The 17,406-nt window shown below is 37.8% G+C and overlaps 1 protein-coding gene across 1 annotated transcript; it reads left to right on the top strand.

Annotated features, from left to right (window-relative positions):
* The first annotated feature begins 13,648 nt into the window (after positions 1-13,648).
* Positions 13,649-16,423, top strand: LOC131857845 (receptor like protein 22-like). The gene has a single exon (XM_059210601.1). The coding sequence runs from the start codon at positions 13,649-13,651 to the stop codon at positions 16,421-16,423; it is 2,775 nt and encodes a 924-aa protein (XP_059066584.1).
* The last annotated feature ends 983 nt before the right edge of the window (positions 16,424-17,406 follow it).

Raw genomic sequence — 17,406 nt, 5'->3', positions numbered from 1 at the left:
TGTTCATATATATAATAATACATTTACCAATCAGATTTTTGAAGGTCGTATCCATTTCTCTTTGGAATGTCACCCCAACATTAATTAACCCAAATGGCATCCTTCGGTACACATGTTTCCCACTTTGTTGTAAATGTTGTTTTCATATGATCCTCATAGTTCACCAAAACTTGGTTATATCCAGAATAACCATCTGAGAATGACATCATTTGTGAACCATTGAAAATTTGTAGTACTTAATCCAAGGAAAGAAGCAGGTAATTATCTTTTTCAGATGCCTTATTGAGGTTGCAAAAGTCCACACAAAGCTAAATTTCCCCATTCTTTTTCCTTACTGGTACCAAATTGGTGACCCAAGTAGAATGACGTACCAGGAAAATAATCTTAGCAGAGCGCAACTTTTGTATTTCCTTGAAAATCAAGGGTTCTATTAGTGAATTAACCAGTCTTTGCTTCTGCCTAAATGACTTTATATTGGGTTTTAGGGGTATAACATGGGTGATGATCGATGTATCAAAAATTTTTAGATCTTCATACCCCCATGCTATTACATCAATGAACTCTTTCAAGATTTGTAGAATTTTCTCTTTCACTTTGAGTACAAATCTTCCCAATATACACAATCTTCTCTTGGCCTTCTAGACCAATATTATGTGTTTCATATTTATCGACATCTGAATCCATTGTTAATCTCTCTTTAACCCTAGGATCATAGTCAAAAAGCCTCTCTAAGGTGACCATACCTTTAGGAATAACGTTAGTTGGTAAATTCATAATTTCTTCATCACCCACTTCATCAAGATCATCTAATCTATCCTTCTCATCAATGATTTGTTCTTCAAAAGCCCTTGAATTGGCAAGAAATGATAGAATCTGGGTATCATCTTGGAAAACTTAAAAGTGTTTGATACTACCAGGCATAGCAGGCGTGGAGACCAACTCTACGAAAAACTTCTTCAAAGGGGATTGGCTCACTGGTTCTAATGTACTTGCTGCTATGGCCAATGCATCTAATATATCATTTACTTTCCTAGATACCAATTGAATATTGAAAGCATCAAAATCCTCAACCAAACCCCATACTCTATTCCTATATGCTACTAACCTTTTATCATGACATGCATATTGGCTTTGCACTTGTTTGACCACCAATTCAGAATCTCCCTGCACTTTCAAGTATTTAGCTCCCTTCTTATGAGTGAAGAGTAGTCCTGTAATTAGGGCCTCATAGTCCATCATATTATTAGTGCAATGAAATTGGAGTCGGTAGGAGGCTAGAAAGGTTTTCCCTTTTGGGCTTTTTAATTCTACACCTGCTCCACTATCTTGCTTGGATCTTGACCCATCAAACTTTAAAAACCATATTTCATCTTTCGGTTTCTTTACATTCCTCATCTTAGGTTCAGTGGTCAAATTAGCTTTTGGAGTTGATTGTTGTCTCTCAGGTTCAAGGTCTTGCAACACCTAAGGTTGTTCAATTACTGGTTGTAAGAGTACTTCGAAGGTGTTAGGAGTAGTTTGTTCCACTTGAGGCTGCGCTTGAGATTGGTTTTCTTCCTACTCCTACTTAGGTGGGATATTCTCATTCTCTTGTTTGGCAATCTCAACCATGAAGATATCCTTGTTGCATTGTCCCAACTGGGAAGTTTCATTTATAAGATCCATTGTTTGGGGTATTACTCCCTCGCAACTTGGAACTTGAATTTCTTCCATGTTGATGACATGATCAGCATCCTCACATGGGACTGGGCTCATCAACTTTTTAATCTCATTCTAACATGGGATACATGACATCTCTGAGTGCTCCTCATGATGTATTCAACACCATTTTGGAAGCAACAAATCTTGTATTTTCATAGTATCCCCTAGCAAATTTATCACTTATTTTGCAGTCAGGCTTGCCAAAGGCCCTGCTCAACATGATGATCAAATCCCTCTGTGGCTCTTTGAAAGCTGCCCTCAATATATCAGTGGCCATTAAGCCTATTTTCCTCTCTTCTTCTTGCCAATTTTCATTCATGTGCCTCTTGTTTGAGGTCACATTACTGTTCCATAATCTGAGGGCTTCTTCTTCAGTAGAAAGGAATATTTCATCTCTTGTGGGGATCCCAAACACAAATCCTAGCATGTTTGGAGACAAATCAATCACTGTCTTGCCCTGTGCATCTATGCATTTCCTAGTATCAAGATCATAAAATTGAGAAATTTTCATGATAAATTTAGGGGCCTGTACCGACTATGGGAAGATAGTAGCCTCTACTAGGCCTAATCTTTTAATTCTTCTCAATGGGGCCTCTAGCCTTGGCTTTTGCAATTGCTCTCTAATATCCTCAATTTCACTGTGGCCTATCTCAGTGTCTGTGACCCATTTTATCTGATCATCCAGTTTTGACACATAGACTTGCCCCTGGTAATGGTACTTCATTGTTATGGAAAATTTGTCTATCTCTTTTCCTCTCTCGCTGGGAGTTGGGTCCATCCAATCACTTCAATCTGCAAGAAAGAACCAAGCATTGATCCATTGTATAAAAAAATTAAAAACTTCATCCACCTCAGGAGTCCGTGGTTCTAGGGTTCCGAGGTAGATAAATCCTTTTTAAAAAAATGACCTCAGAACTCCGGGGTTCCGGGGTAGCTAGGCTTAAAACACAAAGTCTGAAACTTCGGGGTTCTGGGGTTCTAGGATGGGTAAACTAGAAAGAGTTTGAAACTTCGGGGTTCTAGGCTTGATATAGTGCAAAAGGGTCTGGAACGTCAAGGTTTCGGGGTTTTGGGTTTGATATGTGAGGTTAACTTCGGGACTCTTGGGTTCTGGAGTCACGAGGTAAATCCATAGGATACCAAAAAGACATTCCGGAACTCCGGGGTTCTGGGATTTAAACATAGTGGGCTAAGAGGGGATGGACCTCGAAACTCTGGGGTTCTGGGGTTAACATGCACAAGGAACAAGACCAACCTCGAGACTCCAAGGTTTCAGGGTCAAGGAGAACAACCTAACTCGGATCTTCGGGGGTCCCGGGTGAAAAACTAGGGCACACGGGAAACTTAAAAAAAGAAACAAAGATGACAAAGACAAATAAGAAAATTCATAAAACAAGAAGATCTAAACTAGAGAACAACAAGAAAGGAAATAAAAATCACCAACTTGGTGAGGAAAATCGTCCAAGAACATGGAAGGATCTTGGAAGGATGAAGTCGTGAAGTCGGAAGGTCAAAGGCAAGAGCTTTGGAAAGTTGAATGAACAAATGGGCTTTGAAAAGTTCATTCTTCCTATTTATAACCCCCCCCGCAAACCTCATCTATACAAATGCCTTAAACAGGACCTCGGGACTCCAGGGTTCCGAAGTTCCAGGGTCGAAGCAAAACAAAGAACTAAAACTCACCTCCAAACTCTGGGGGTCCGGGGTTCTGGGGTGCACAAAATATGCAAGCAAACCAATGACATCGAGACTCCAGTGGTCTAAGATTCCTAGGTGAACAAAACAAAACATACCTCGGGACTCCGAGACTTTGGAGTTCTGAGGTAAACCAAACAAAACATATCTCGAGACTTCGGGGTTTCGAGGTAAACAAAACAAAAGATACCTCGAGACTCAGGGACTCCAGGGTTTTGAGGTAAACATAACACGAAGAACTCAAGATTTCAGGACTCCGAAGTCTCGAGGCATCCACAAAAAGGAAAAATACAAGGCACAACCTCAAAACTTCAGGTATTTGGGGTGTTGCTCACCAAAACTGGTTAACCCAAGTTCACCTGCAATTGATCTATGAAATAGCCAATTTCAATTTATGAAACATTTTAGGACTTGGACAACATAACAAGGACCTAAATCCTTCTACTCTTCAGGCTTTGCAAAACCTAGGTGGGTGTACCTTTGATGCATTGAATCAAACCCATTACACACAAGACAACATCAACAAGAGCAGATGAATCTCAAAAGGCTCAACAACAAGGAGGTTATTGCAGATGGGATAGATCTACATTGACATCTCAACTAGATTGGAGCATGAGATAGGTGGAACACTTCAACAGAATAGAAAGTAAAAAATGATATTCTGATTTGATTTTAAATTGATGTTCTTACAATCCTTCAATGTTACAAAAGACCAATGCCTTATCTAGGCCACAGAGTCATGCATAAAACTAGAAGAGAAATCTCAGATGCAAGTTTCTTTCAACATTAAATTTTCATGTATCAATGCCTTACATTAATACAATTTTGTTCTCTATCATAAAATCATGCTTACAAATCCAATATACACATTCAACATCATTAATGTTGGGTTTCAAGATTTAAATCCCTCCTTGAAGAATACCCAAAAGACAAACATTACACTCTCAGAGAAGACTGAAAGAGACGAATCCAAATTACCCTTGATAAAATAAAATTGTATAAGTTCAAATGGTATTTTGGAGACAATTTTGTGGAAACTCACACATGCCTTGCATATGTGTAAACCTACAAACTGAAACAAAACCTACAGTAAAGACAACACTGAAAACCCAGAAGAAACACATTGTCATTTGCAAAAAATGAAAAATGTCATCACTGGAACCTGCAATTTCGGATTTCTCCCTTGGAGAAAATCTCCAAAAAACTAGAACCCTTTCAAAATAGAAGAATAGAGAATATGAAGGAGAGGCGAAAAGATCAGATTTTCTTCACAAATTGCCAAGTGTCCTCTTTTTCCAACTGAAAACATTCCTTCATCCTTCCCATGGAAACTTCTCTAAAAATATCTAATGTTTGTTAAATCTAACTATAGAATTAGATTCCTCTCATTTCGAGAGCTTTCCAATGGTATATGATACTTGCTATTTTGGGTAACAAATACCCCTTAGGCGAATTAATCTCTTAGATGGATCCATTATTTAAATTTTTGAATTTTCTGAATAGTCAAAACTATATGAATTAACTTTAATTTTTTGCCTATTTTTCACCTGTGCTCCGCCATGTGGCACCCTGTGATTCGCTCATGAATCCTACTAGAGCGCCACCTCCCTACCTTGTGGACTGCCACCTGTCCGCCACTGAACTGCAACTTGAGCGGGACCCGCCAGCTCACCTGCCAACCAGACCTACCAGCTCATCAGTCGCAAATCCGTGAAGGGTAACTAGCGAGCAACTTTCCTTTGCAGATCAACGACAATCATTGGATCATCACGGACTTGTTCGATATTTAACCTGCCCTTTTCTGCATGTGCTTTGTCACTGATCCGCAATGGTTAACCAGTGTGCAACTTCATCTTCCGGATCAGCGACGACCATCCAATCATTTGCAACCTACATGCTTGTTAACTTGATTTTTTTCTATAATTTTGGGCACCTCGAGAATCATGCACATGCGTGGGGGCCACTGAGTCACTGAGATAACACTTCTATAAAAAGCCTTTAGGTTTTGATATTATAGCTACATTTGTTTTTGTATTTAAATACCTAAATTTCCCAACGCACAACCAATGTGGGATAATGGTTATTGTCTAGCATTGTGCATTTTTTGAAGTTTCTATTGCCATTTCAACAACACACAGATGAGAGACATGGGCATAGCTTGTGGAATTTGGCTTACACCTGCCAATTGAATTTACTGGAAGATCATTACCCTCCACCACGCCACACTTCCAAACACCCACCGTTTGCATTTGCTTTAAAGGTTTTCCATTGCCCTTTCTCTGTAGCATAGGGGGGTTTACATTCTGCACCTTGCATTTTTTATACAGTTTCAAATGCCTTTGCCCACTACCAATGGCATTTGCTAGAGAATGGTTAATGCCTTTGCCATTCCATACCACTCCATGCAGCTCACAACAGGGACCACGCAGGAGAAAGAATCTGCGAAATGCATTTGCTGGAGGGTTTCTAAGCTGGCCTCCCAACACCACACATGCATGAAGGATGTTGGTTTCATGCCATGGGTTTGGTGATACACCTGACAATGCATTTTTTTAAGTTTACTAAAGCCTGCAATGCCCTTCAACCACACAGGGAGGAGCTTGGCTTATCACATGCCAAATATAGTTGCTCAAAATTTTAACGTGCCCTCCACTTTCCTTCCATAGAAGGGAGGATTGACTTTACACCTGCTAAATGCATTCACTGAAAGGTTTATGGCGTTTAAACTTCAATGGCGCTGCTTCATTGTAGGGAGAGACCATGTATTAGAGGGGAATTTGGTTTTATGCCAAATGCATTTGTTGAAATTTCTCATAGCCACGTGACCCTTGGAGGAGCAATGCATTTGCCTGAAAGCTTATAAAAGCCTCTTCAACACTAAATCAGGGAAATCCTAGTAATACCCCTGCTAATGAATTTGCTTTGAAATTTTTAAAACCTCTTGCATTATTATTACGCCTGCAGATCGCATTTGGTTTGAAACTTTCATCGCCCACTAGAAACTCCACTTCAAAATGGCCCACACGATAACCTCTCAGTTATATGCCCACATAACGAAACGAAATCATCTATAAATGAACTAAGTTGCTAATATGGGTCGAGCCGGTATTGATATGCATTGCCATGAATTAAGAACATTTCACCATAAAATTAATGCACGGGCATGAGCCAGGTCAGGCCCCAAAGTGGGCCCGATTAAAAAAAATTCATTTTCATTCAAATGACCCTTGAAATGCCTCGAGAAACTTGAGCATACCTCTGGAGTTGATCGACATAGTTTTCTAATCATTAAACTGAGTTTTGCAACTTTCAGGCGCTTGTGTCATACTTTCGCATTTAAACCCAAAGATACATTTTAAAAATTGATCAAAACACTTTTCTGGACTTCACAAACTGGTAGGCATGTATTTTGAGATGTTAAACTTCATCGTGCAAAATGATTACTCATGAGGAGTCCCGGACGATGAGATATTAATGGTCAAAAATGACCGTTTGGCTCTATCAGCACTATGAACCTAATAAAATCAATGTGTAGGGACCTCAAAATGCCTTTACTAAAAATATCAAACGATCTCTGTAGACCCCCAAATCTAGGGCATAGATACCTTGAAGTATAAAGAAGATAGCGGAATGTTTAATTCGACCAAAAGGCTGACTGAGTGCAAATGGTGAGCTCATGAAAATGACAACTTAAAAATATGCGACAATGAAAGTGCAAAAAGCTCAATAAAATGACTCAAGAAACCATCTTGGAAAACTGATCAAACGGATTGGCTATGACTTGAAACTTGGCATGTGGACTCACCTATATGCATAAAATTCAATGTACTTTGAATTTCAACATGATGATCTACTGGTCAAAAGTTATAGGTGCTCAAAGTAGGCCACTTAATAAAATCTGACTATGCGCACAGAACAACTTTCAGTCCACCCCTTGAAATGGGTACTTGATAAAATGATCTAAACTGAAATTTGAAAGTTGAAAAATACTTCATAGGCCAAATGAAATGTGTAGAACAATATTCCAAGGCTTTACCACCTAATAATCAAATGGCTCCATTTTACACTTCTTCAAAATAGGCCTATCAGGTTGACTCATTAAGTGGTCCTTTGAAAGTGCAAATGCAAAATTTTGAAATGGGCCTCTCAAAATACTCAAATTTTTATGAGTCCCAACAAGGGGTTCCAGGGTTAAGCACCAACAAACAAAAGAGACCAACCTCGGGACTTTGGGGTTTCGCGGTAAAAGGAACAAAACATAAAAAAAAAAGCAACAAAAAGCAAAAGGAGGACCCATATTTTCAACACAAGGAAACTAATAGGGGTTAGATATGCAGGGCATAACACAACCCAAGGAGAACCAACGCCTGCACTAAGCTCTGACTCAGTGATTACAATATCATATACAAAAACAAAAGTAATATCCTTGTTACAAATGAACTTTGTAACTCTCAGACATGTCTCTCCACTGGTTCACCTCTATCCAATTCTCTGCTGGCTCTCTGCTCACCTTCTCTCTGCTACAACCTTACCGGTTCAACCTTTGTACCTTCTCTGCTTGTACTTAGCTCTCTTCTCACTACCGGTTCACAAATTTTTGGTTACTTTAGTTGACGGTTTAACCCCTGCACTGATCTTCTTTGTTTCTTCTCTACAGGATCGCTCTTCTCTATTTGCTTTGCCAGTTCATTAAGTTCACAAGTTCAGACCACTGTCAGGCTCAATGACAGTCTGTTGATTGCTTCACCCTTTGTCGGTTACACTCTTCTAACCGGTTCTCTTTCGAGCACTCAATCACCTCTATGATTATCGATGAGAACTTGACTGATTATCTATCTAGTCTCACTCCCTTTACTAGCCCGATTCTCTCTTGTAGCAGCAGCTGATCTGGTCTTCGATCGTCATATTTATACTATGCCTTCCCGCCAAAATGACATACAAACTTCTGATGTCCTAGGGTTCCTCCATCAACCTTGAGGCAAACCAAATCCAATCAAATCTCCTTCTAGAGATCGACCACCCACAATAGATCAATCAAACTCCACCAAGTCTGTTGTGTCCAGAACATGTTTGCCATATTTGGCAAACACAACACCTCTTTTGGTCTGCACTTGTCAAGAACCTATGAAGCAATCACGCAAATAGCTTCACCTACCCCGATCAACACCTGGACACTCGGCCTTGATCATGAAGCCACTAAATCAGATCTATGTCCTCTGATCAGTCTCATGCTACACCCTTCTGTACTCGATCCGTGATTCACGCTATCGACTTTAATGTCGACCAACCACCACCTACCTCACCGACCATAGTATGCATGACACCTATCTCCTGTGTGTCAACTTTGTCAGCATCCACCTCTATTAATTCTTCTGTGTTAGTCCAGACAAGATCACCAACCAACCACACAACCTTTTTCATCTACCAGTTCACATACCCTATCAGTTATACCCTAACCAGTCTTCCTTCAAGTTTGTACTTTGATGATCTTCTGGTAGAACACCATTACCGGTTACTTCACATGCCAGACCACTACATACTCAAATTCATCAAACAAGAGCTCTTCACTTGTCACTTTGTTATCTTTACCAGTCGGCATGCTTACCAGTAACCACCTTGATGACACCATGTCATCAATCTTCAACGGTCTCCATCTTCAATCCGGTTGCACTCTCTTTCTGCAACTACTTAAACTTTGCCTTCTTCATCAATAGACCAGTTGTCCTATCAACTGGTTTTTCAAAGTGACAAACCTATCCTTCCTTCTTTGCATCAGTAACTCATCATGTCTATCTGGCTCATTTGGTGCATATCTCTGATTTCATGCACCTGTGGCAACTTAGTGTTTCACTGGTTCATCCGGTGTGAGCCTTCAATCACCTGCCTTCTACTCTTATGTCTTATCTTGGAGGACTATGATGCATTCCATGCATAATAGGAGATAAGCTCCACTTGTCGATGGGAGTGGATCCTTGTCATCTCATTCGGCATTGCACCATTATGGCTTCCTTGTTTGAGCAGGCATATCTTCAAGCATGCACATATGATTCGGTTGGGCACACTCTCTATGAGTCTTCTCATCATTTGGTGACTGCATCTTTATCCGATGGGAGTCCTGTTGTTTCACATCCAAACATCCAATAGCATACCGTTTGGCACTTCTGCATTAGCTCACTTGCTGGTTGGCAACAATGCACTGCCAACATATCACTTATCGGTTGTTATCCAATACTAGTCTCCAGTCCTTATGTATTCAACACAAGCCAATACTAACTTGTGTACTGGTCACTCCAATGATCATTATGCTAGATGGCATTCTCTTCCTTACCGGTGACCTTCTATGCTAGTTAACATCAATGACACTATTTTCGGTATGCATCAATGACAACACTGCTCATCAATCTCCCATACTGGTTGACATCAATGACAACATAATGCAAATAATTTTGTTATGATTTCTTGCCTTTAAAGCTTTCTAGTTAAAAGATCTACCTTATTTGCTTTCTAGTTAAAAACATACATAGAATCTATTCTTTGTATATTATTAGAAGGTAGTCACACCTTGTAAAATAAATAGAGAGTGGATGTAAAACATCATTAACATTTGTCTCAATCATTAGTTTTTAGTTTTTCACTTCCATGGGTGAAAGAATATAGAGTTAGGTGGCAAATCTGTCAAACAACAACAATCAAGATTAAGGTTTTTTTTCTTGGAAGAGATGAAAAAGGATTTTCACAAGGAGATAGAATGGGAAGAGCAAGGCTTATCATCCTTTAAGGCAACTTTTTCCATTGAAATACATGGCAGTGGGGGGTCTTGACTTTGGTCAAAGGAATTATGGGTCAAGGCAAGGTTAGTGATAGGCATGTTCTATAAACAATAGTTAAAAATTGTATAAATAAGACCCTTGTGTAACAAAGGATAAACCCCTTTAGCAACACATTTTTTTATAAAAGAGAAAAGGAAAAACAAGTAACTTAAAGGGTTTGTGGTGCCTTAAGTGATTTAGGAGAGAATAGTGGTAGCCATGGACTGTAGAAAATCTCCCCTCCAAAGTGAAATATTTTATTAAGTAATAACTTATAGCTCCCCATGGCAGCAACAACTTTTCTCTACTAAATCCATATTGGTGCCTTTTCAGTCTTTCTCCATCTTCCAGGAAAAAGAAAAATGGAATCCTCATATGCTTTTTCTTGGCTTAATCGAGGGACTTTCTCACCATCACAACTCATTCTAGTGACTTGAGCAATAAGTTACTCTAAAACCTCCATATGAACACCTTCAACCACCAGTTTTCCATTTTTCTAGCTATTCACGAATAACAACATATAGATATTCGTAACCTCTGGCTTACCATGATTGAAATTATTGTGTACCTAAAACCAAAACACTCAACACTACTGGAACCTAGAGCAATAAAAACTAATCTTTTAGTAGATAGTTCTAGAAACTAATTGAAATAAATTCTTGTGGTTGCTCAAAAACCACTTTCTAGCTAACACACGAGAAAAAACATAAAGTTAATTCCCTTTTTTCTCTCCATAGTTTCTTTATTTATTTATAAACAATAATTATTACAGGGACTCCTTCTACAAGGTGTCCTCATACACTTTGCTATTGTGAATAAAGATATTAATTTTATAAATCTCCCAGGGATATATATTACTATCAATTTGGCAATCATTACCCAAACATTCTTCATAAAGTTTAGAGATGTCGAGGCATTGCCAAGTAAACAAATCCTTTCTTTTCCACCTCAGCTCTAGAAAGTTATTCACATTTCACACAAGAATAACAATAAATACTAATTCAAATATTTCCTTTATGTGCATAATTAATCAACCCTTCATATCTATTATTGTTTAAAATATATCCTTGATGACATGATGAGAGATTTCCAACCTATTTGTCCAATATTTCCAATCTTTAAACTTTAATATTTCATTAGAAAATGTATCCACGACTTTATTTCCCTCTCTAAAGGTGTGGGTAGCTTCCCAATTTTGAGAAAAACTCTATAATATGCTTACTATCCTCCATATAATTTTGTATTTTCCATGACAAGGAAGCTTTTGACCCTAGAAAATTTATTAAATTTTTTTAATCCCCCTCAATTAAGACATTATTAAACCAATGGATCAAGGTTCCTTTAAGACCCCACCAAAAGACGATATCTTCCATTTCATTGTTAGTTTTTTACCCAAATATTCAATCATATTCCTTCTATCAGTCTCCCCTTAGAATCCCTTATAATTCCTGCAGTCATTGCCACACCAGGTTTTGTCTTGCTACACTTGTCAAAATTTAACTTAACCCAATATTCACCTAGCCTTCTCCATCATACATGGGTTTCTCTTATTAGGTAGAGTAGTTGATGATTGTAGTTGAATTTTCTTTTCATGACAATAATTATTGTTGTAATATAAATTTTTTTTATTTTACTTTTTATTGTATTGAGAAACCTTAACCTAAAATATGCAACCATTATCAAAAAAATTCTAGTCACTTTAAATTTAACAATTAAAAAATGATATGTAATAGTAATTAGGAGGGGAAAACTATGTATGTTAAAGAAAATGCGAAAGGTTTGGATTTTATTTGTGGTTACAACCTTGTTAATTACAGTTAGCACAACCTTTCTATATAGACTCAAAGACTTGTAACTAAATCTTTAGAAAAAATGGGTAAGATTATAGAGAGGGATTTGTTTATTGATTTGTTCAAAATCACTAATTTGCAAACAATCTAAAGACTAGGAATTTATTTATTTATTTTTATCCTTTCAGAATCAAAATCCTAATAGATGATACATAGAAAACATATGAAAATATGAGAAAAAAAAAAGAAGCATGGGTATTAGAAGCACTACATGCCTTATCTTTCTATGAACACACCACACATAAATTAAACCCACTACTTAGAATTTAGTTCAAGATAAGATTGTATATATCTTATCTCAATGGAAAAATTTGTACATATGATGGATTATAATCAACTAATTATTGTAGATTGTCAAATTGTAGAAAGAAATAACTTTCAATTAAATTATTTTGCCACCATGTCATATCAATAACATTATTAATTGTCATTTGAAACATTAATAGGGTTGGTAATTTTTGCAATGGCCATTTTCAAAATAGATCAATAAAAAATACACAAAAGTTTAAAATGTATGACATGTACAATAGTGATCATGTCATTCAAGCCATTAATAGAGTGGACATGTGATTTAATGAATTAGATCCTTAAGATATCATTTTTTTTAAAAAGATTTTTTTTTCTTTTACATTCATTATATCCAATATAAAGCAGTAAACAGATGAAAAAATAATATTTTACAATTATTTGAAATAGAAAATTAAATACAAGCTATAAGATTTTTGTTCAATTTTTTTGTAATTATATATATTGATTAACTGAACCAATGAAAAAAATGAATGTTTGGTGTGTGCCCCATGAGTTGTTTAATGTCTTACTTTTGTTATGGGGCCTTTTAGTTTTAGTATTCTTTGTTGTATTAACTGTTGATTAAGACTTCATGGAACTTTTATAATGTTAAGGGTTTCAGGTCCCTTCAAAACCTCTTTTTGTCTTAATAAAAAATTAATAACATTAGAACTGAAAATTAAACTTCTAATTCTAAGTAAATCACTAAGAAAAATATCAAATATTAAAACTTAAAAAACATCTTAATTTGAATGAGTGTATAAGGAGGACCCCGAATTTTGTATGCTTTACCAGTGCACAGTTTATCCACTTGCTCAACAATAACAGGAAAATGGTAGAAATTATTTTGTAGATGTGGGACGGCTACTTTTCCACTTGCAAAGTAATGCATGGAAGATGGTAGATGCGATTGTGTCGATGTGAAACCACCGCACTGCCACTTGTTCAATAATACATCGAATACGATAATAAACACTGTGTGAATGTGAGACCACTACACTTCCACTCATTCAATCGTACATAGAAAATGACAAAACTATCATGATCGGCTGACTCTTTGATTCATTCAATAATACTGAGAAAATGTCTGATTGTGCAAGTATGAAAACACTACATTTCAACTTGTTCAATAATAGTAATTGTGTGAATGTGAAAGTAAATGTCTACTTTTCGAATCCTGCACTCCCATTATCACAACGATGTTTAAGCGAACCAAGGGATTTTATTTAGTCATCATATTCCCTGTTCTCTGATCAGCTCTTTTAATTGAAAGCGAAGATATATGCACTTTAGTTTGCGGAAGACATGGAAGCTACGCTTGCATATAGCAGAGTTGCCCTTACAGTCATAACAATATCATGGGGCCTCTTATGTTTCATCGCCTATCCTGCAATTGCGTGCCCCCTCACTGAAAGAAATCTTCTCCTGGACTTCAAGGCAGCAGTTGTAGATGAGGAGAAAAAGCTAAGTTCCTGGCACGGATTGAATTGCTGCACATGGAGTGGGGTTGGTTGTAACTTCGGCACAGGCCATGTTTCTTTACTCGATTTGAGTGAATACGACTTGGAGGGTTACATCCATTCATCGTTGTTTGAACTTGCACAGCTAGACCACCTCGATCTCAGTGAGAACTACTTCAAAGGTACATTCGCTCCACATATTGGAATGTTGAAGAAACTCACTTTTCTTAATTTGTCAGATGCTGGCGATGTAAATCAATTCTATGTAAGTGAATTTAATGTGAGTATGGAAAGCTTATCAAATCTGCTAAGCTTGGAAAACCTCTGTCTGGATGGAGTAAACATCTCTGTAAGCAAAGGGTGGGGTGAAGCTGTTGGCAGTCTACACAACCTTCAACAACTCAGCATGTCTGACTGTGGGCTTAGCGGACCAATTCCTAATTCCCTGCTTAAACTCACTTCTCTCCTTCATCTCGATCTTTCAGAGAATTTTTTATCAGCGCAAATACCTGCTTGGTTTGAAAATGTGACTGCCCACTTGGTCTCACTCGATCTCTCCGGCAATTACAATCTTGGAGGAGACATTTCTTTCATTGGGCAACATATTTATCCGTCACTGACTAGCATTATTCTTTCACGGACAGCTGTGGAGGGCGAAATTCCATCTGCTATAGGGAATATGTCATCCTTGGAGAATCTTCGTCTGTTCAATACTAGCATTAAAGGTAAAATTCCTCTCTCCATCGCCAATCTCTATAAACTTGTTTGTTTGGATCTGTTCTACAACAAGTTAACAGGGTCAATCCCACCTTCGTTGGGAACACTTTCTTCCCTTTCATATCTTGACCTCAGTCACAATCAATTTGATGGCCCAATTCCACACACAGTTTCAGATCTTGTTAGCTTAAAAAACCTTTGGCTGAACTCCAATAGTTTAAGTGGCTCCATTTCCCTTTCTCTTTTCGATAATCTCACTAGACTTGAATATCTGTTCCTTTCCGATAATTACCTAACTGTGAGCAGTGACTCGACATGGGTTCCACAGTATAAAAGCCTCAGGGCTCTGCGACTATCTTCCTGCAAGTTAGATAGAATTCCACCGTTTCTAGTGACCCAACATGACTTGATAGAGTTAGATCTATCCGTTAATAGTATTGCAACAAATATTCCATCATGGATATGGGACTTGACCAGTCTTTATTATTTGAACCTTAGTTGCAACCAATTAACAGGTTCGCTGCCGTCTGGTCTAACATCCATGAATCTTTCGTATCTGGATCTGCACAATAACAGCTTAGAAGGTCATCTTCCTCTTCCTCCTGATGCTCACCTGTTGGACCTGTCGGTTAATCATTTTAATGGTTCTATTCCTGCTGATTTGGCTGCATACCTTTCAAATATGTGGTTTTTATCCTTGTCTAGGAACAATCTCAGTGGAGCCATTCCAGATTCTATTTGCCCTTCAGATTTGCAAGTTCTTGACCTCTCAAGTAATATGCTGAGCAGTATTCCTCCTCATTTGACAAGGGAATGTTCTGTTCTCAGTGTTCTAGATTTGGCGCAAAATCATCTGGAAGGTAAAATTCCAGCAGAATGGAGAAACCTGAAACAGCTTAATACATTGAAGCTTGCTGGTAATCAGTTGAGAGGAGTTCTTCCGTCTTCGCTTTCAAAATGCCGCTCTCTGCAAGTATTGGATTTGGGAAATAATAATTTACAAGGCACAATCCCCCATTGGATTGGAAAGCTATCACAACTGCATGTGTTGGTGTTAAGGTCCAATCATTTCCATGGCAGTGTCCCACACCAGGTGATTCACCTTCCAAATCTTCAAATTCTGGACCTTTCACACAACCACCTTTCAGGACCTATCCCCAGCAACCTTACAAACTTGCTTGCAATGGTCAATGCATCACAGAGTAATCCAAACCATTTGGAAAAGCATACTAACGATAATACAATATATACAAATAAAATTGCAATTTCCTGGAAAGGTGCCGATGCTGAGTTTGTGAAAGTTCTTTTCATTCTTAAATGTATTGATCTTTCAAACAACAATTTATCGGGGAATATTCCTCTCAAAATGGGATCCCTTAAGGGCTTGATAGCCCTTAACATTTCAAGAAATCATCTCAGTGGCCAAATCCCAAAGACACTGGGAGGCATGGATCAGCTAGAGTCTCTGGACCTCTCACTAAACAGGTTGAATGGTGAAATTCCTTTAGAACTTCAGTTGCTGAATTATTTGCAGTTCTTGAATCTATCTTACAACATGCTTGATGGAAAAGTACCCCACGGCGGGCAGTTTCTAACCTTTGGGGAGTCGTCCTACTTGGGCAATCCTAAGCTAAGTGGGATTCCATTTACCAATACAAGAGTCTGCAACGACTCTTCTGGCTATGACAACTGCACAAGTATTGATACAATTGGTAAAGTAGAGAATTCAGATGGTGAAATGAATTGGTGGGCGATCGGACTTGGATTGAGTTATGGTTTGGGATTCTCTATTGTGATTGGAATATTGACTTTCAATAAGAGGGTGAGAGGGAGAGTCTTCAATTTGTATGATGATGCAATTTTAGCTGTTCATCGGTGTATAACAGGGAATAAGTTCGAGTAGATACCATTATACATAGGGTTGGTTTAGTATACATGGACAAAGTTTTCTGTTAGTATATGACCACTGCAACTTTGTAAGCATGAGGGAAGCTAGAAATTGCTTGTGCTACTGATGCCGTCAATATTTTAATGCGTAACACATGTAATTGTTACAGTTTTTGTTTTTAGAAATTAATGTGATGTGTAAAATGTAATTTAAGGGATAAAATTATATATTTATAAGTTTTTTAAATTAAATTTATTATTTAAATATATAACTATAATGTATAATTTTTTGAATATTAATTGATCTTTATTATTTTAAATTTACTAATTATATGTTTTCTTACTTAAAAATATGGTATATGATAAGATCAATTTTTGGATTAGATCAGGTAGTTCAATTCAATTTATCTATTTCAAAATTTATATTTCTTTCTACCTTTTTTTTCTACAATCTAAATGTTTTCTTTGCTCTAGTGGGTGCGTTTGGTGTCTTCCTTTGCATGATTGGGTTTGTTGTGTCATGGTCTGGGCTATGGATGAACACCTTTGTGCCATGGACCTTTGTTTTGGGGTTTTGTTCCTTCGACATGTTTTTGTGTGTCTCGTTCATGGGTAGTCGACGGTTACAGGCTATGTTGGAATGGTGGTTGGGCCTATTTTTTTTTGGGGGCAACAAATGCTCATTGGTCCAACTTTGTTTTCGCAGGTTCGTTGGCTGCTCATTGTCCTCCTACTCTAGATTTGTGGTGCCCTTCATGTACTCATTTCTGGGGTACTTTTCTTTTCCTTATGACAAGGGGAGTAGGGGTTTCGGTGGGCGGAGATTGTGGGTTATCGTTGGTTGTGCCCTATTTTAGTGTTGTGGCATTTGTTTGTTACCGGTTGTTGGTTGCATTCTTGTCCGCTTTGTTGGCCTTTGGTGTGCCTCCTCACAACATTTCTTTGGGGCTATGTTCCTCTACTCTACTCACATTCATTGGTGGAGTAGCTTTACTTGGG

The sequence above is a fragment of the Cryptomeria japonica genome, chromosome 8, assembly GCF_030272615.1.
Source record: "Cryptomeria japonica chromosome 8, Sugi_1.0, whole genome shotgun sequence".
Taxonomy (NCBI): Eukaryota; Viridiplantae; Streptophyta; class Pinopsida; order Cupressales; family Cupressaceae; genus Cryptomeria; species Cryptomeria japonica.
Note: the sequence above shows the minus strand (reverse complement) of the source record. Positions and strands in the feature narration are given on the sequence as shown.

Bases quoted from the DNA above. Each gene is read 5' to 3' on its own strand.
- LOC131857845 (XM_059210601.1), top strand. From the start codon at position 13,649: ATGGAAGCTACGCTTGCATATAGCAGAGTTGCCCTTACAGTCATAACA.